Genomic DNA, 21501 nt, shown 5'->3' with positions numbered 1-21501 from the left:
TCCCCTCTAGAACCCTCAGTTTGTTTTTCAGAGTCCATTGTCTCTCTCTCCGACTTACTCCCCTTCATGCTTCCCCTCCTGCTATCTTCTTCTTTTTTTTTCTTAACATATGTTGCATTATTTGTTTCAGAAGTACAGATCTGTGATTCATCAGTCTTGTACAATTCATACCACTCACTATAGCACATACCCTACCCAATGTCTATCACCCAGCCACCCCATCCCTCCCACCCCCCACCACTCCAGCAACCCTCAGTTTGTTTCCTGAGATCAAGAATTCCTCATATCAGTGAGGTCATATGATACATGTCTTTCTCGGATTGATTTATTTCACTCAGAATAACACCCTCCAGTTCCATCCACGTCGTTGCAAATGGCAAGATCTCATTCCTTTTGATGGCTGCATAATATTCCATTGTGTATATATACCACATCTTTATCCATTCATCTGTCGATGGACATCTTGGCTCTTTCCACAGTATGGCTATTGTGGACATTGCTGCTATAAACATTGGAGTGCACGTACCCCTTTGGATCCCTACATTTGTATCTTTGTGGTAAATACCCAGTAGTGCAATTGCTGGATCGTATGGTACCTCTATTTTCAACTGTTTGAGGAACCTCCATACTATTTTCCAGAGTGGTTGCACAAGCTTGCATTCCCACCAACAGTGTAGGAGGGTTCCCCTTTCTCCGCATCCCCGCCAACATCTGTCGTTTCCTGACTTGTTAATTCTAGCATTTCTGACTGGTGTGAGGTGGTATCTCATTGAGGTTTTGATTTGGATTTCCCTGATGCTGAGCGATGTTGAGCACTTTTTCATGTGTCTGTTGGCCATTTGGATGTCTTCTTTGAAAAATGTCTATTCATGTCTTCTGCCCATTTCTTGACTGGATTATTTGTTCTTTGGGTGTTGAGTTTGATAAGTTTTTTATAGATTTTGGATACTAGCCCTTTATCTGATATGTCATTTGCAAATATTGTCTCCCATTCTGGCCACTGTATTTTGGTTTTGTGGACTGTTTCTTTTGCTGTGCAAAAGTTTTTATCTTGATGAAATCCCAATAGGTCATTTTTGCCCTTGCTTCCCTTGCCTTTGGCGATGTTTCTAGGAAGAAGTTGATGTGGCTGAGGTGGAAGAGGTTGCTCCCTGTGTTCTCCTTTAGGATTTTGATGGTCTCCTGTCTCACGATTAGGTCTTTCAACCATTTGGAGTCTATTTTTGTGTGTGGTGTAAGGAAATGGTCCAGTTTCATTCTTCTGCATGTGGCTGTCCAATTTTCCCAACACCATTTGTTGAAGAGACTGTCTTTTTTCCATTGGACGTTCTTTCGTGCTTTGTCAAAGATAAGTTGACCATAGACTTGAGGGTCCATTTCTGGGCTCTCGATTCTGTTCCATTGATCTATGTGTCTGTTTTTGTGCCAGTAGCATACTGTCTTGATGATGACAGCTTTGTAATAGAGCTGGAAGTCCGGAATTGTGATGCCACCAGCTTTGCTTTTCTTTTTCAAGATTCCTCTGGCTATTCGGGGTCTCTTCTGGTTCCATACAAATTTTAGGATTCTTTGTTCCATTTCTTTGAAAAAAGTGGATGGTATTTTGATGGGGATTGCATTGAATGTGTAGATTGCTCTAGGTAGCATTGACATCTTCACAATGTTGGTTCTCCCAATCCATAAGCATGGAACCTTTTTCCATTTCTTTGTGTCTTCTTCAAATTCTTTCATGAGTATTTTATAGTTTTCTCAGTACAGATCCTTTGCCTCTTTGGTTAAATTTAACTCTAGGTCTCTTATGGTTTTGGGTGCAATTGTAAATGGGATCGACTCCTTGATTTGTCTCTCTTCTGTCTTGTTGGCGTATAGGAATGCCACTGATTTCTGTGCATTGATTTTATATCCTGCTACTTTACTGAATTTCTGTATGAGTTCTAGCAGTTTTGGGGTGGAGTCTTTTGGGTTTTCCACATAGAGTATCATATCATCTGCAAAGAGTGAGAGTTTGACTTCCTCTCTGCCGATTTGGATGCCTTTGATTTCTTTTTGTTGTCTGATTGCTGTGGCTAGGACTTCTAATACTATGTTGAATAGCAGTGGTGATAGTGGACATCCCTGCTGCGTTCCTAACCTTAGGGGAAAAGGTCTCAGCTCTTCCCCATTGAGAATGATATTCGCTGTAGATTTTTCATAGATGGCTTTTATGATATTGAGGTATGTATCCTCTATCCCTATACTCTGAAGAGTTTTGATCAAGAAAGGATGCTGCACTTTGTCAAATGCTTTTTCTGCATCTATTGAGAGTATCATATGGTTCTTGTTCTTTCTTTTCTTATTGTTTTGTATCACGTTGATTGATTTGCGGATGTTGAACCAACCTTGCATCCCAGGGATAAATCCCACTTGGTCATGGTGAATAATCCTTTTAATGGACTGTTGGATCCTATTGGCTAGTATTTTGGTGAGAATTTTTGCATCCATGTTCATCAAGGATATTGGTTTGTAATTCTCCTTTTTGATGGGGTCTTTGTCTGGTTTTGGGATCAAGGTAATGCTGGCCTCATAAAATGAGTTTGGAAGTCTTCCTTCTACTTCTATTTTGGAACAGTTTCAGGAGAATAGGTATTAATTCTTCTTTAAATGTTTGGTAGAATGCTCCTGAGAAGCCATCTGGCCCTGGGCTTTTGTTTCGTGGGAGATTTTTGATGACTGCTTCAATTTCCTTAGTGTTTCTAGTTCTGTTCAGGTTTTCCATTTCTTCCTGGTTCAATTTCGGTAGTTGATACATCTCTAGGAATGGACCCATTTCTTCCAGTTATCTAATTTCCTGGCATAGAGTTGTTCATAGTATGTTCTTATATTTATTTGTATTTCTTTGGTGTTGGTTGTGATCTCTCCTCTTTCATTCATGATTTTGTTGATTTGGGTCATTTTTCTTTTTGATAAGTCTGGCCAGGGGTTTATCAATCTTGTTAATTCTTTCAAAGAACCAGCTCCTAAGTTTCATTGATCTGTTCTACTGTTCTTTTGGTTTCTATTTAATTGATTTCTGCTCTGATCTTTATTATTTCTCTTCTCCTGCTGGGTTTTTGCTTTATTTGCTGTTCTTTCTCCAGCTCCTTTAGGTGTAGGGTTAGGTTGTGTATTTGAGACCTTTCTTGTTTCTTGAGAAAGGCTTGTATTGCTATATACGTTCTTCTCAGGACTGCCTTTGCTGTATCCCAAAGATTTTGAACAGTTGTGTTTTCATTTTCATTGGTTTCCATGAGTTTTTTTAATTCTTCTTTAATTTCCTGGTTGACCCATTCATTCTTTAGTAGGATGCTCTTTAGCCTCCATGTATTTGAGTTCTTTCTGACTTTCCTCTTGTAATTGAGTTCTAGTTTCAAAGCATTGTGGTCTGAAAATATGCAGTGAATATTCCCTGTCTTTTGGTACCGGATGAGACCTGATGTGTGACCTAGGATGTGATCAATTCTGGAGATGTTCCATGGGCACTAGAGAAGAATGTGTATTCCGTTGCTTTGGGATGGAATGTTCTGAATACGTCTGTAAAGTCCATTTGGTCAGTGTGTCATTTAAAGTCTTTATTTCCTTGTTGATCTTTTGCTTAGATGATCTGTCCATTTCAGTCAGGGGGGTGTTAAAGTCCGCCACTATTATTGTATTGTTGTCAATGTGTTTCTTCACTTTTGTTATTAATTGCCTTATCTAATTGGCTGTTCCCATGTTATGGGCATAGATATTTACAATTGTTAGATCTTCTTGTTGGATAGACCCTTTAAGTAGGATATAGTGTCCTTCTTCATCTCTTATTACAGTCTTTGTTTTAAAATGTAATTCATCTGATATAAGGATTGCCACCCCAGCTTTCTTTTGGTGTCCATTAGCATGGTAAATGGTTTTCCACCCCCTCACTTTCAATGTGGGGGTGTCTTTGGATCTAAAGTGAGTCTCTTGCAGACAGCATATGGATGGGTCTTGTTTTTTAATCCAATCTGATAGCCTGTGTCTTTTGATTGGGGCATTTAGCCCATTTACATTCAGGGTAACTATTGAAAGGTATGAATTTAGTGCCTTTGTATTGCCTGTAAGGTGACTTTTACTATATATTGTCTGTGTTCCTTTCTGATCTATGCTGCTTTTAGGCTTTCTTTTTGCTAGGGGACCCCTTTCAATATTTCTTGTAGGGCTGGTTTCGTGTTTGCAAATTCCTTTAGTTTTTGTTTGTTCTGGAAGCTTTTTATCTCTCCTTCTATTTTCACTGACACCCTAGCTGGATATAGTATTCTTGGCTTCATATTTTTCTCATTTAGTGCTCTGAAGTTATCATGCCAGTCCTTTCTGGCCTGCCAGGTCTCTCTGGATAGGTCTGTTGCCAATCTAATGATTCTCCCATTGTAGGTTACATATCTCTTCTCCCGAGTTGCTTTAGGATTTTCTCTATGTTTTGAGACTGGTACGTTTTAATATTAGATGTCCGGGTGTTGACCTGTTATTATTGATTTTGAGAGGGGTTCTCTGTGCCTCCTGGATTTTGATGCCTGTTTCCTTCCCCACATTAGGGAATTTCTCTGCTATTTTTTGCTCCAGTATACCTTCTGTCCCTGTCTCTCTTTCTTCTTGTTCTGGGATCCCAGTTATTCTAATGTTGTTTCATCTAATCGTATCGCTTATCTCTCTAATTGCCCTCGTGATCCTGTAGTTGTTCATCTCACTTTTTCTCAGCCTCTTTATTTTCCATCATTTGGTCTTCTATATCGCTGATTCTCTCTTCTGCCTCATTTATCCTAGCAGTTAGTGCCCCCATTTTTGATTGCACCTCATTAATAGCCTTTTTGATTTCAACTTGGTTAGATTTTAGTTCTTTTATTTCTCCAGAAAGGGTTTCTCTAATAACTTCCACACTTTTTTCAAGTCCAGCTAGTATCTTTAAAGTCATGATTCTGAACTCTAGGTTCGACATCCTACTAATGTCAGTATTGAGTAGGTCCCTGGCTGACGGTACTACCTCTTGTTCTTTTTGCTGAGGTGATTTTTTTCGTTTTGGCATTTTGTCCAGAGGAGAATAGATGAATGAGAGAACAGAATGCTAATAGGTTAACAACTTCTCCAGCAAATATACTCCATACAAATCAGAAAAGACCTGAAACCAGCAGACAAGAAAGGGAAAGAAAGAAGAGAAAAAAAAAAGGAAAAAGAAAAAGATAAAAACAAAAACAGAACAAAATAAAACAAAAAAAAACAGAATATGATAAAATATGATCAGGCTAGTGCATAGATCAGTGCCATACACTAGATTTTGTGCATATTTTGGTCTGTCAGAAGAAAGTGCCTGGTAAAATTTAAAGGATGAAAGATTTATATATGTACAAAATAAGGGTTGATACAATGAAGGGATGGAAGATGACTGTAAAGATGAAAATTATAAAAGATTTTATAAAAGGAATTGATAAGAAAAGAAGTTGTTTTTAAAAAGAAGAAGATTTAAAAAAAAAAGAAAAAAGGAAAGAATGTGATCAGGCAGGAGACTAGAACAAAGCCATACACTAGTTATTTAGGGTATATTTTGATCTCTTAGAAGAAACTGTATTTCAAAATTTTTTTTTAAAGATTTTATTTATTTATTTGAGAGAGAGAATGAGAGATAGAAAGCATGAGAGGGAAGAGGGTCAGATGGAGAAGCAGGCTCCCTGCTGAGCAGGGAGCCCGATGTGGGACTCGATCCCGGGACTCCAGGATCATGACCTGAGCCGAAGGCAGTCGCTTAACCAACTGAGCCACCCAGGCGCCCAATGTATCTCAAAATTTTAAAGAGTGAACAACTTATATATATACGCCAAAAATAAGGGTAACTACTATGAAGGGATAAAATATGACTCTAAAAATGAAAAATAAAAAACGGTTTTTTAAAAAAGGGATTGATAAGTTGTTGGTTGAAAAAGGGAAAAAGAAAAATTAAAAAAACAGTTAAAAAAATTAACTTTGAAAAACTAATGAATCATGGTAAAAAAGCCATGAATTCTATTGCAGTATTCCCCTAGCGCTGGAGTTCTCCCATTCTCCTTGAGAGGTAAAGTTGGTCTTGGCTTGCTGGCTGTTCCTGCTGATCTTCTGGGGGAGGGGCCTGTTGCTGTGGTTTCCAAATGTCTTTGCCGGAGGCGGAATTGCCCCACCCTTGTGAGTCAGGGCTAAGCAAGCTGCTTGGGTTTGCTCTCAGGAGCTTTTGTTCCCCGCAAGCTCTCGGTACAGCTTTGGATGACCAGGGTGCAAATGGTGGCCTTTCAATCTCCGCCTGGAGGAGCTAAGAACTTGGGGCCCCGTTCCTCAGTGTGCCCCCAGAGAAAAGCAGTCACTCCCGTCTCCCCAGCAGATCCCTGCGGTGTGCTCCCGCGCCGCTCCTCCCGGGGGAGGAAGGGGAGTCTCCCGGGCTCTGCCACTTGTTGGGTCGCTGCTGGAGGAGCAGTGGCCCGACTGGGCTGCGGATCACAGTTTATGGCATCCCTGAGTTGAGAGACCGCAGCTCGGCTCTGTCTCTGCAGCCGGCTTCCCCGCTCCGATACCTGGGAGCTCTGCCGCACTCAGGCACCCCTGGTCTTTCTGTGACTCCAAGGGTTCTGAGACCACACTGTCCCGTGAGGGTTCCACCCCCCGCTTAGCCAATGGAGACGTCCCTCCGTGGAGCCGACTTCTAAATGTTCCAATTTTGTGCTCCGTGGCTCTATCACTTGTCAGAAGCAGCTGATGGAGGCCCCCTCCCCCACCGTCTATCCTCCCGAATATCGCCTCGGATTCATTTCTCTGCACGTCCTACCTTCCAGAAAGTGGTCGTTTTTCTGTTCAGAGAGTTGTTGCTACTCTCTTCTTCGATCTCCTGTTGAGTTCGTAGGTGTAAGAATGGTTTGATCCTTATTCAGCTGAATTCCTGAGACCAGACGAAATCTAGGTCTCCTCCTCCTCCGCCATCTTGCTCCGCTTATACGTATCCTCTTTTTTATAGCTGAAAAGCAGTTTGACCTTTTTGCTGATTTTTTTTTCAGTCTCCTTTATTTTAGAACTATAAATGTTCAAGTAGTAATCAGGATGATAATAAGTGGACACAGGTTTTGAGCAGGCAATATGTTATGGTTATAGCTGGTATTTTAAAATGTTTTCCACAGAGCGTGAATGCTTTAAAATATTCTTAGTGTAACCTTCCATTAGAGATTGCTGGGTAAGAGGGAATAATGCAAAAGTAGTTTAAGAGCAACAAAAACCTAAGAAAAATAACTTCCCTTTCTTGTTCAAATAACTCAAGATTCAGAGAATTTCATTTGGTACAACCTAGAGTTATGACATTATTAGATCTCAGTGGATTATATGAAATTTTGCAATTTATCCCTCTCTTTCATTTTCTTAGCTAGATTCTATGAAAATGTTCAATTCTTCCTTAGACCTCATCTTATGAGTATAGATGGCTTTATTAAAAAATAGCAAACTTTAATTTGAGTTATTTGGGATAGTTATAAGCTCTGAAAGATAGAGGATTCTTTGCTTTTTGCCCTCTGTTCCACTTAAGAAGTCTTAACATTCAGTATATGTTGATGAAATTCCACTCTTACACTAGAAATCCAATAGCAAGTTCCTATTTCATTTAAAAAAAATAGTATTGCATTATAATTGGCCTACATGAAATAATGAATTTAAGAGGAAGCAAGTACAACTTTATACTAATATATTTATGATCATTATACATAAAATATAAAATTTAATCTTTGTAAATAAGCATATTATCATCCTTAATCATAAAGGGAAACAGACTTGGAAAGTTTTAATAAATTGACCAGGATTGCACAGTTGTCATGGTATAAACCAACAATTAAATAGAAACTAATGCACTCTCCTGAAGAGTGTACTACCTCCTATCTTTGGAAATAGGGAGGATTCAGGGCATCTGGGTGGCTCAGTTGTTAAACATCTGCCTTCGGTTCCGGTCATGATCCTAGGGTCCTGGGATCGAGCCCCGCATCGGGCTCCCTGTTCCGCGGGAAGCCTGCTTCTCCCTCTCCCACTCCCCCTACTCGTGTTCCCTCTCTTGCTGTGTCTCTCTCTATTAAATAAATAAATAAAAACTTAAAAAGAAAGAAAGAAAGAAAGAAAGAAAGAAAGAAAGAAGGGACAATTCATAAAGCATCATTCTCCAAAAGTTTAAATTTCTTTGCCTAGCATATTTCAATAAGAAAAGTATCATTACTGGTAAAAGTAAAGACAATATGAAAGTAATATTAAATTTAAATGAGTGTTGGATCTAAACAGGTGAAGTCCAATGATGTGGGGTTCATAATGGAACACTGGCTTAATAAGTAGAATCAAAACATTCAGTACTGAAGTAGCAAGTGACATTCAGGTTGAAATTAAATGTATTACAGTGGTACCCAGCTAACCTTACATTGCACTTTTTTTTGTTCGTTTGTTTAGGTGAAGACATGGTTTTTCAGAGTAATTTGCTTACATTAAAGGATACAAAGTAAAGCTTTTAGTCTTTGACTTTGTATCACTTATTATATGAAGGTCTTGTTCATATATCCATCCTTTACACCTTATGTGAGTTTGGCTTTGGAGTTCTAGTTTAGAAGATCTGTGGGCTTATTGACCCAAGAGAAGGACTGTCTCTTGTGTGGCTTTGAAGAGTAACTTGACCAGGATGGAGGAGTGAGCCTCAGGCTAGCGCTAGACCACTTGCAAGAATTTCATTCTGAGAAGCTGTTTGGAAGGAAGAAATAGGATAGGAGTTGGAAGAAGGCACAGGGGAGATACTTGCCTATAATCCCAAATTAGGACTGTGATCTAATTTTCCCAGTTGCAAATGCTAAGGAAAATAATCCTTATCTCTTTTTTATCTCAGACTGCTTATAGGTATCTTCTGAATTAACTACTCATGAAATACCTTTGTGATCTTTCCACTGTGTGTGGATTGGCTATATAGGTATCTCAACAGGAAATTATTTTTGCAATGAGCTATATCATCCAGGTTTTATTTCTGTAAATGGCATCATCTGTTGTAGCCTTCTCAAGCAGTTGCTTTAGCGAGCACCACAGAATATTGTTAAATCTTGTTTTCAAAACTTTGAGTCGTTTGGTACTTTGAAAGTTTGGGGTAGAAAATTGTGGTCTTCTATCCTGATATTATTGACTAGGTTAAGTATAATGGGACACTATGTTCACTGATTAGTGATGGGCTGTGACTGGTACCAACAACAATGGATTTTAACCAGAACCTGGAAAGGGGAGAATAAGTAAAATTGTAAGAATTACCTTTCAGATTTGTTTTATTCCATTGCTGCTCATTTCATTGGTCACACAAATTGTAAGGTTTTCAACGGTGAAAAACAAGCATTAAAAATAGGAATTTGGGGGGGCATCTGGGTGGTTGTCAGGTAAGCAGCTGCCTTCAGCTCAGGCCATGATCCCAGTGTCCTGGGATCAAGCCCCACTTCAGGCTCCTTGCTTAGTGGGGAGTCTGCTTCTCCTTCTGCCTGCTGCTCCCCTGCTTGTGCACGCTCTCTCTGTCAAATAAATAAATAAAATCTTTAAAAAAATAGGAATTTTAAAAAAATATTTATTTATTTATTTGAGAGATCTCTCACACCTGTGCAAGCAGAGGAAGGGTCAGAGGGAGAGGGAGAGAGGCAGAGCTTGATATGGGGCTCGATCCCAGAACCCTGAGATCATGACTCCAGCTGAAGTCAAGAGTCTGATGCTTAACCAACTAAGCCACCCAGGTGTCCCCAAAATAGGAATTTTTAATAAAAATAGGATAGCACTTGGAAATCCATGGTCTATAGAAAATTATAATTCGTGTATACTTAGACACACACACACACACACACACACACACAAATGTATTTGGAGAATTATTCATCTAATCACATAAAAACTTTTCTAGTCATTACTTATGAGTGATTTATGAGCACTCCCTGGTGGCTATTTATTGGAACCACTTGAAACAGCAAAAGATAAGGTGAGTGAAAACTTAATTGCTTGGCTTTATGTAAGGAACACTTGCACCCACAGTTCAAGTGTGCTTACTCAGTAAATGCAGTATTGTAAAGTATTATCCAATATCAGATTTGCTTCTCTGCTACAGAAAATGAGTGAAATAGCAGATAATTTGATTTTTAAAATGGACCAATATCTATAAAAATAGGTTGCTTGTACCCAGAGTTTGGAATTATAAATGGTGATCTCATAATATGAGGAATTAGAGAAACAAGACAGAGGATCATAGGGGAAGGGAAGGAAAAATGAAACGATGAAACCGGAGAGGGAGACAAACCGTAAAAGACTTTTAATCTCAGGAAACAAACTGAGGGTTGCTGGAGTGGAGGGGGGCGGGAGGGATGGGGTGGCTGGGGGATGGACATTGGGGAGGGTATGTGCTATGGAGAGTGCTGTGAATTGTGTAAGACTGATGAATCACAGACCTGTACCCCTGAAACAAATAATACATTATATGTTAATAAAAAATTAAAAAAATAATTATAAGATAGTAAGTTTGATTATAACTTATTTACTGAAATAAGACCTTTTTAAGATTTTACATTATCAATATCTAGGGAGAATATTAAAATTGGTTTTGTATTTTTCCTAAAGCCTTTTAGTAAGTTCATGAAATATAAGATTCCACAAATATTATGGGATCTTGAATCTCCTGAACTCTGTGACTTGATACCCCCTGCCCTCCCTCTAACCTGGAATTACCTTCTGGAAGAAGTTTCATCAAGCCTCTTGTGTAAATCTGGGGAGAAAAAGTTCCATGTGAGCCAAAATTTCATTTCTCTAGATTTTTTTTTTAGACCTTATGAAAATAAAGTCACCAGAGTTGTACCCTGATTCACTTTTTAATTATAATTTTCTACCATTTTGTATGTCATTTTCCTTTATTATGCAGTAGCAGCAGTACCTCTTTTAAACCTGCTAAAATTTTAAACACCTTTAATTTACACTTGGATCACTTCAGAATTGAAGAATTTTGTCCATGTGATTGACCAGTTTGTGGGGATGAAAAGCATACATTCCCTGAGGGATGTACAAAGTAAAGATCAGAAGCAGCCACATTGGGTTGTAAATCCACTTCATGCCCTTTGAAAAGTGTTGTTGTCATTTCCATTTTGATGTCTTGAGTTTAGATTCACATGTTGTGAACAGCGGTTCATTGACTGCACACAAAAAAAGCATGGTATTTGAGATATAAAACCACACATATGTTATACTGGCTTATGGAAAAAAATAGGTTCTTGTTTAACTATTATCTATCCAGTAGATCAGTACTGTTCTGTTAAATTAATTCCAATTCAGTTTCTACCTTTGAAGAACTACACTTTAAATTATGGGAAATGTAGGGCGCTTGGGTGGCTCAGTCGTTAAGCGTCTGCCTTCGGCTCAGGTCATGATCCCAGGGTCCTGGGATCGAGCCCAGCATGCGGGAAGCCTGCTTCTCCCTCTCCCACTCCCCCTGCTTGTGTTCCCTTTCTCACTGTGTCTCTCTGTCAAATAAATAAAATCTTAAAAAAAAAAAAATCATGGGAAATTTAAGACTGAACATGAGGTAGACACTGCAAATTCTGTGAAGAAGGAAACATTTTTTGAAAGGCTATCATATGTCAAGTCTGTTCTTATTATTTTAAATATATGTGTATTTCTCCTTTAATTTTTATAAACACCTTAAGAGGTATAGGGATGAAAACACTGAGATTTATTTTTTTTATTCCTTCAGTTTCACATTAATAGAATGAGAGTAGGAGAAAGAAAGGAGAAAAACGAACAAATCCAAAAACAAAAGAAAAAAATGAAGAAAATTGGTTTAAGAAATAATAATTGCCTCATAGGGTGGTTGTTAATTCACATCTCATGTGTCATATCCTCAGGTTTTGCTTTATTCCCAGGTCATATTTACATATGGCAGAGATTGAAACCATTGGATACGAGTGTGGTGCCAATGTCTTAATACATGGATCTATCAATTAGCCCCTTTCCTAATCCTTCTCTTCCCAATAAAAACATTTCATTCATATTGATTAACTCTGTTATTTTGAGATGGCATATTCTGCCAAAATATTTGAGTCTTCCCGTGGCATCGAACATAGTAGATCCAAAGTGAAATTCATCATCTTTATTCCTTCTCCATCAAACATACTCTTTACCTCATTTACCCTAGCTCTTAATGTGATGCCAAAGTTCCAGTGCCTGAGGCAAAACCTCTTAATGTCCCCTTTGATTCCTCTCCCTCTGGGTCCTTTTCTGTTTTCTGAGAACACTGCCATTCCCTGTTAGCAGTTCCTCAACACTGCAGGTACCTGATCCTAGTACCTAATTATTTCAAACTTGAGTTCCTCTCCCATCTATTCACCTGGCATCTCTTCATTCTCAAACGATCCCACATATTACTGGCTTCCTAGAACAGGTTTTTACAACATGAATTTTCTGTTTAGAACCCAGCAGGGATTCCACGTTAAGGCTGTTCTTCCTAGATTATGGGTATCTCTTCCTTATTCCAACTAAGTTTCCTACTAAAAATATATATACACTTTTTTCCAGCTAGATAATGTTCTTGTTAGTTGATAATAATGTATTAATTCTATAAAGCATGTTATGTGCCAGAACTGTTTGACATACTTCATATTCATTCTAGATTCCCATTTTTCAAAAGTTAACTGAGGGTTTAGGTGAATGCACTCACAGTCATGATTTACTCTTAATGAGTGCTTAATAAATTGCTTTCTTTTTCTGCATTGCACTCTCCCTTCCCACATACCAGGCTTAGTTCTACCCCCTTGCCTTTATTTATGGTGTTCCCCGTTTCTAGAATGTTTTTGTCTCTTCAGTGTATCCAGTTCACATTTATCATCCAAATCCTACCTTGACTCATTTAGTTCTCAAGGATCTTTACTGGTGTCAAAATCCTGATGTATTTATAAGGAGTTCTCCATAGTTTATCATGCAAAGCTAATCAGTTTTGTCTTTCACTTTTTCCAAATATTTTAGCAGTGTTTTAAGAGCATCAAATATTTGTTGAATGAATAAAATTTTTCTCTCTTCTCAAATAGACATTAAATTTCTGGAAGGTTTAGTCCATGCCTTAGTTTTTTCCCTTTATCATAGACCTCAGCAATGTGCTTGGCATGTACATAAGTACCTAGTGATTGGATATGGGAGAGCCCAGGCCATCTGTCTTTCAGGACTTTTATGGGAAAATACCTTCTCATAATGTGCACATAGATACACTTCAATCAAAGGGTAATATTGTAGATTCAGATACAGAAGTCTATTCAGTAGGTAAATACAGAATGAGATTAATTATCTATATCAGTTTGGAGTTATCAAAAGCTATAAATTTTGAGAACTATTAATATCAATATTAAGACACTGAACTAAGTGTTTTACATTCATTATCTTAGTCCCTAGAACCAAGTTAAGTTCTGGGGTAGATGTTGCAGCTGATGCTCAGAATGGTTAAACAGCAGTTTGTAGCAACAGGCCCCAATTTAAACCCAGGTATTCTTGATTTTAAATATACATACTTGTGCTATATATTGCATATCATCTTATTCAACATCCTTATTATTGGACTTTTTGCCACTTGAGAAATATCTCCCTGTTTAAATTCACTAACTTTAAATATTAGATCATGCTTGTTTCCAGCATAACATAAACATTCAATAAATGTTAGCCTTTATTCTTACCATTTTTACAAATTACACATAAGTGTTCATGACACTGTCTTTCACCTTATGCAAATCTTAAGTTTAAAAGCAGATGTGTGTGTGTGTGTGTGTGCATATGCATACGTATTTGGGGTTTCATGAGGGCAAAGAAGATTTAGAGCGTGAGAAGTAAAAGTGAGCTACTTTGCTACTTTCCAATCATCTCTCTCTATAAAGATACCTTCACAGTGTATCTGGAGGGATGCCTGTCTGAGCTCACAAATGGGTGTTAGGTGATGGATGTCAGAGGTATCTACAGTCTGTTGTTGATGTCTTAGAAAGGATTTTGAGTGTTGATCTACTTTATATGTCTTTATATAAGGAGTTTAAGTCCTCTTTTCAAGATCTGTCATATTTTTCTGCGAATTGGAGGATGATAATCATGGAAGGCCGTAATGCTCTAGTTTTTATTTTTGCGTATACTATCTTTGTGCATTTAGATATGGAATTTGAGAAATAAAACTTGACTAGAGAATAGTAAGTTCATTGAAAATAAGTGAAAGTAAAACACTCATTGAAATTTTAGAGTTTTGATATAATTTTAGACTTACGTTAAAGTTGTAAGAATGATATAAGGAACTCCTATATATTCTTCAACCTATTTTAAAATAGTTATATATTTTAAAAATAGGGTTTTCTCTTCATCTTAGCATTTGCTAATTATATAATAGATCATATTATCACAGTGGTAAACTATAAATTTTGTTTGTTAACTATAAATATCCCTTCAGTTTTATTAAGATATCATGGACATATAATATGTAAGTTTAAGGTGCATAGGTTGACTTGATACATGTGTATATTGCAAAATGATTACCATCAGGGCATTAGCTAACACTTCCATGCTGTCACATAATTATCATTTTTTTGTGTGTGTTGAGAACATTTAAGATCCTATGCTTAATTTTAATGCTTTCTAAAGGTTTTTTCAGTTGAAGATTTCCTCCCAGCATACTGTTTTTCTTAGAAATGTCTGTCCCTTGCATTCAATTCCTGGCTCCCACACTGAAAACACCTTCTTCACAATATTCTCACAGATCCAAATTAAAATATTTATCTGTTTTAAAGTGTTAGTAAATCCTAATTTGGAGTTTGGGGCTAAAATACTGTTCATTGAAATGAAATCAGGTACTATTATAGTAGGGTTGGAAATATATGAACATTCAGGCAAATCCCAAGTGTAAGAAATCGAATTAAGTAGAAAAAAAAATGAGCCTTGTTTTATTTGCAGCTGTAGAATAACATTATAATGGCAAATAGAAGAGCTTTATATGGTTCAATTTTAAAATGATGCTTAAACTGTGACTGCATTAAACCAGTGTAATTAAAGGTATTTGTAATTCAATATCTGTTATTTCTTAGTTACATCTTAGAATATGAAATTAAATTTCAGACTAGGATCTGAACATGTGTACTTTTCCATTTTTCACATTATTGTTGGGATTAAGTAAAATAATTTGTGAAAACAACCTTATAAAATAGAAAATACTATACAACATGCAAGGTATTTTTATTTCATTTGTAGAAGCCAACAAGAGAACAAAAGCTGTTTACTGAAGTATGTTGAATAAAGGAGCTATCTGTTTTTTAATATTTGCATGAAATTATACAGAAGTTAATGTATTTCATTTTTAATTTCAGATTCAAAACGCTAATGATGTATTAATTGCTCCACTTGAGAAATTTCGCAAAGAACAGATAGGTGCAGCAAAAGTAAGTGTTATATTTTATTATTCTTCAGATATCCTCTTGATAATTAAAGATGACATACTTTCAGATGTTAACATTTTTGAAATTAGAATGACCTTTTAAAAAATTCTGTACATCACTTTTAACTTTTGCACAGAGCCTATTACAAAGACTGGAATTCTTTTAAACATGAAGGATATTCTACTGAATAGAGAAAGTCAGCATGTTATAAGTGAGTTCCTTCCATCCCAACAATTGTAGGAAATTAACTATTTTAAAGAGCGTGAAATTAAGATAAAATTGAGGAGCTTTTTCCCTAACCATACAAAATAAAAATTAGGTATAAGGTATATTGAAAACTCAGGCAGTAATTATAAAAGACCTTTTATTATTTTTTTGGTATTTTTTCATTATTAATAAAAATATGTTTGTGAGGGGTGCCTGGGTGGCACAGTTGGTTAAGTGTCCCACTCTTGGTTTCAGCTCAGGTCATGATTTCAGGGTCCTGAGATCAAGCCCTGTGTTGGGCTCCATGCATGGAGTATGTTTGGGAATCTCTCTCCTCCCTCTGCCCTTCCCGCTCATGCTCTGTCTTTCAAATAAATAAGTCTTTTAAAAAAATGTGTTTGTGAAATAACTTTTGACATGTTTCTCAAGACTTTGCATTAATGGTTAATTGATTATGGACCAATTAAAATTTCCCTGAGCCTAATAATTTTTGACATTGCATCTTCTTTCTTGGGTCTACACTTTATGTGGTCAACATTATATAAGGACATAAAATTTAGGGTTTCCAAAACAGAAATCATCATTTCCCATCCTTCCTCCATCTTTTCTCTATTTTGATTTTCCATTTAGTCAATGGTCTACCCCTTCCCCATTTGAGCAGTGTTGTTTATTCTTTTGCAGAATCATTTTTCCTCCTTTCCTCCTTCCCTTACACGTGAAATGTTGAAATCACTTACTAGTTGGTCTCCACACCTGAATCTTAATCGGTTAACATGTTTTTGCTGTCTTCATCATTCTTCAGTGTTGAAATTTTCAGTGGTTCTCCTTGAGAGACACTTTGATTCTGATAATGAAAGCTTTCCAACTTTTCACAGTGTGCCCATTTGCTATATTTCAGCACACCTCCCCACTCAGGCACATTGTCTTCTCACAGTCTCTCTTTATACCCTGACTAGGTCTATGGCTTTGCCCCAATCTCTGTCTCCCTGGAATATTTTTTGCTGTTCGCTTGTTGAAGTCGTGGTAGCTCTCCATGGCTTCATTCATACCCCAGCACAAGAAAGAAGCCTTCTTCATATTTGTTCCTCTTCCAGAACTGATTATCTTTCTTACAGAATCAGGCAATTTTTTTTTTTTTTTTGCTTATTTACTGTAAAGAGCTAGCACAGTCTGTCTTGAATTAGTTTTATGTGCATTTCTCTAAAAATTATAAGCCAGTAACAAGTTAGGGACAAAACCAGAACATTTTTTATGTTAATTAATTCAGCCAACATTTATCAATATCATAGTTGTCGCACTTTTGGCAAGCATGGTGTTTGATAAGATTAGGGAATACAGTTGTAAACAAGACAGGCTTGCCTGCTGTTGTGTCCCTTATTATCTCTTGTGGAAAGCAGACTCCAGAGTGATTACAAATGCACTGAGGATTGTGATTCAAGAGTGAAGAGTGCTTTGTGAGAGTGTAATTAATAAAACTGACCTTGTCCAGAGAACCAGGAAACACCTTCTGGAGGAAGTATTGATTAAACAGCAAACTAAATGATAAAGAAATAGCTAGAAATGGGGGTTCAGGGGCAGGAAGGGAAAAACCTTTCATATTCCCAAAGAGGGAACACAGTGGGTATGAATAAAGGCCTTAAAGGAAGATAGAGCCTAGCATTTTAGAAGAAAAACGTCCAGGATGTTAGGAATATAGAGGACAACGGAGACAAAGGGCATGTGCACAGCTTTATTAATGATCTGTGGTGTTTTGCTCCTTTTTCTGAGGGTACTGACAAGCCAAAGAAAAGTTGTAGCTAGAGGAGTGATATTTGTGTTTTATTTTGTTTCGTTTTATATTTTTATATTTGCATTTTAAATGTTGCATGTCATGCTGGGATGGAGGGGTAGGACTGCTTTGGGAAAACCAATTTGGAGGCTATTGGATAGTAACTTTAGATTCAGAAGGTGCTAGTGGCTGTGGAGACAAAGGGATGTATTTCAGAGGTAAAATGGGGAAGGTAGGAAATGGGTTACATACTGGGAGGTAAGGAACAGGACGTTTCAGGGATTACTCTTAGGGTCCTGGGTTGCATAATTGGGTGATTTTTGGAGTGACTTACTGAGATAGGCAACATTTATGTTTGGGTGGCAAAAATGGTGAATTTGCTTTTAGACATAATGAGTTTGAAGTTCCACCAAGACACCCAAGTGGAGATGTTGAGTTGGCACGTGTATATTCAGATCTGAATTAGAAATACACATTTGGGAATTATTGTCTTCTAGTTAGTAATTAAAATCATGGGAGGTAAAATTAGATTTTTTCTGGCAAAGAATAGAATGAGAAGAGGACCCTAGGTTCTCTATAATATGAGAATTTAACATTTGATGTTTTGGGAGAGAAAAACAGGACAGATAAGGAGGTTGAGAAGGAAGGGCAGAAATAGGAAGAAAAGAAAAATGTTCAATGTGCTCAGAGCAAGGAAAAGTTTTTTCAAGAATAGTAGTAGCTAGGGGCACCTGGGTGGCTTAGTCGTTAAGCGTCTGCCTTCGGCTCAGGTCATGGTCCCAGGGTCCTGGGATCGAGCCCCACATCAGGCTCCCTGCTCGGCGGGAAGCCTGCTTCTTCCTCTGCCACTCCCCCTGCTTGTGTTCCCTCTCTCACTGTGTCTCTCTCTGTCAAATAAATAAATAAAATTAAAAAAAAAGAATAGTAGTAGCTAATCTTTATTTACAATTATAATTTTAGGGGTTTTCACTGAACTATTACATCTGTGACTTAATTAGTTTCTTCTAAGCAACCCGTGAGGTGAGTATAGGTGTTATACCTGCTTTCACAATGAGGAAAATGATGAGGTGATCTCAACAGATCACAGAGCTAGGGAGTCAGACTATGTATCTGAAATTAAGGAATTTTACTTTACTTTGGAGCCCCAATTTATAATGTCTCACTTCAATGATATTTTAATAAAATTGAAGAGCTTTGTGGGGCACCTGAGTGGTTCAGTTGGTTAAGAGTCCAACTTGTGGTTTTGGCTCAGGTGATGATCTCAGGGTCCTGGGATCGAGCCCTGTGTGGGGCCTCTATGCTCTGGGGAGTTGGCTTCAGTATTGTCTTTCCCTCTGCCTCTCCTCCTGCTTGTGCACGTGCACAGTCTCTCTCTTTCTCTCTCTCAAATAAATAAAAACCTTTAATAAAAAAATTAAAAAGCTCTGTGAAAAATTCTTTAGTACAGAATATTCGAAGTGTTATGGTCCATCTAAAATAGATTTTACATGTGTATGGATTATTCAAGTTTTAAGTTAGCTATAGTTAAAATAACATGCATAATTATACCCATTTTATTTTATATTTTATTTTATTATTATTGTTTTTTAAATATCTCAGTTGCTGGGCATATCAGCTGAGAGCACACACAGTGTACTATGCCTTTGCCTAGTCATTGGGGGAGGTATTTTAAACTTGCTGTTCTAAATGAGTTCAAATGAAATCTTGAAGTTAATATTATTGCACTTGGCTTTTTGGTTGCAGTAATTCTGTGTACTTTATCCGCCTGATGCTCTTAGTACTAAATTGTTTGTAAGCTGCTATGTAATCCTTGTTCAGTAAAGTGACTAAAAACCAGGCATTTTCTTCTGAAATATATGTATGAGTCAGTTTTATTTTGGTTTTGCAGAAATATGGTAGAAATGAAAATATTTGAAGGTGTTTATTTTTTCTATTGCTTTATTCCTTGTTTTACCTATGTATTTTCTTGTTGGTAAATAGAGTTAATTCTCCAAATGACACTGCTGCTTTTTACAGTCTGTACTGTAGAGGTTTTGAGCAAGGATGTTCAGGCTAATGAGTTAGCTGGAAAACAAGAGCGTCAGTTACGTGTAGACTCTTCCACTGCAGTCATGACCTCTTCAGCTTGGGCCAAGTAGAAGATGCTGAGTCTAAGTAGCCCACTCCTCACAACCATGTGATCCTATTTAACTGAAGTGGACAAATTCTGTTGACCACAAACATTTCCTTTGTAGTTTGTTCCATGGACTTTGAGACACCTGATGCTTTGCTGTGTGAGTTACAGTTGTGGAGAACAAGCACCATTGAAAACCATTAGCAAAGATGAATGATGGGGGTTGCTGAACTAAAGGATAGAGGAAGTGGTTCCTATTTTTTGAATAGATAAAATCTGTAAACAGTTGCAAAAGTGTATTTATGTAGAGGTTCATAGTGTGCTGATAGATGCAGAATGGAATTGTTTGCAGGCCTGACATTACATGTGTCAGAGTATAGAATTGAATGTTTTGTTTCTTTAATTTGTATCCTGTTACACTGATGATTTCAATTCTAAAAATGAGGAGAGAATAGGTATCCAGAATGATTTAATGCAAACTAAAATTTTCACAATAGAAATATATCCAGAGCAGCATTATAACAGCAAAATGGATAACTTGTTTGTACACTTTTTGTATACATTGACAACTATATTTAATTGCATTCAAAAGCTCCTCCTTGTCCCCAGGGAGAATCCATTTTAAGTCCTATCTACACCTGTTATTACATAAACTGGCAGACTCTAAAATATAAGTAGTGCTCCGTATCTGAGTTCCTACTCAAAGACAGATACATTAGGAGAAATAGTGTAAACATACATAACATACGTACCAGTCTGTTACATATTTTAAGTGATGGAACTGACTTTCAGGAGACCAAGGACTCATTTTCCACATATAAACAGACTGAGCAGCTGGTTATTGGCACAGTGAGGACTAGAACTCAATTCCTCAGATCAATAGTGTTTTGACTCCTCCACTACTGTTCTTTAGAATACTCTTTTGTGAAATATTTTAATTTCCTTACCTTTAGCAAACATGATTCAATGAGAAATGTATCTAAATTATAAAAATGTTTCAAGTATGCCCACTTTGTTATGTTTCAAACTTGCCCGCTTTGAATCAAGCCTAGTTAATGTATTTTGTATTTCGTTTGATTTTTAATTTTCCTCAGCACACAGTAGACACTTAATACCGACTCATTTCAGTAGAGGTTAAGAGACTTGAGAAATACTGCCCATAAAAGACATTTTCATTTGTATGGGAAATGTTTTTCAAGACTGGTTTTCATTTTTAAGTAGACCTTAATGGAAATCATATGAATATTGTTCTATGGTTTTAATAGAAAAATAAACAATATGATATTAGTCATTTCACAATAGGACTTGATTTTGTTTATGTTGGTTTTATACTGAAGACTGTAATGGAACCCAATGATTCTTGTCCCTTTGTTTTCTCCATAGTAGAGTTTGGTTCTGTCTCTGAGCATTTATTATTTTTAAACATGTCTTGCATATATAATTATTTTAGCATGTAGTATCTAAAATTTATGGAGAATTGTCATGATTAATTTGTCACAGTCTTAGATTTCTATAATGCAAAAAATGGCTCCAGTCTAATTTGCTGTCAAATATACACATGACTTAGAGAATCTAGAAGGATTACAGATACTTTAGTTATTCCAAATTAAAAAGTTTTTGCCACTTGACTGAGTTATTAATCTAATTTAATGGGTATACATTGGACTCACTGTGGGAACAATCTAAAAAAGTTGTGGTTTATAGCGTAGAGTATGGATTTTGTAGATCACCTTACTTTTCCTTCAGTTGTCAACAAGTTCTACAGAGGATGGTCAGGATTGGTTTTTCATGTGCTGCTGATGCCTGCTGAGCTGAGTCTGTTTCCTGGACAGATGTTCTCTGGGGCTGAATTTTCAGGGCAAATTATAAACCATTTGATAGTTTTTTAAAAACTACTTGTAATTCTCTTTATTGTACTTTCTATCATTAGAACCTATTATATGGGGTTTGAGAATTGTTGT

At 37.0% G+C, this 21501-nt stretch overlaps 1 protein-coding gene across 2 annotated transcripts in view; it reads left to right on the top strand.

Moving 5' to 3' along the window:
* Positions 1 to 21501, top strand: part of ARHGAP42 (Rho GTPase activating protein 42) — a 316467-nt gene that overhangs the window by 165547 nt on the left and 129419 nt on the right. For both annotated transcript variants that reach the window (XM_073904018.1, XM_025893708.2), the window contains exon 4: positions 15384 to 15455. In XM_073904018.1, the coding sequence (XP_073760119.1) occupies positions 15384 to 15455 (72 nt within the window). The remainder of the gene's footprint in view (positions 1 to 15383; positions 15456 to 21501) is intronic.

Source organism: Callorhinus ursinus, unplaced genomic scaffold (genome assembly GCF_003265705.2).
Source record: "Callorhinus ursinus isolate GAN/ISIS: 27379988/994484 unplaced genomic scaffold, GSC_fseal_2.0 scaffold19, whole genome shotgun sequence".
Classification (NCBI taxonomy): Eukaryota; Metazoa; Chordata; class Mammalia; order Carnivora; family Otariidae; genus Callorhinus; species Callorhinus ursinus.
This window is presented reverse-complemented; position numbering and strand designations above follow the sequence as displayed.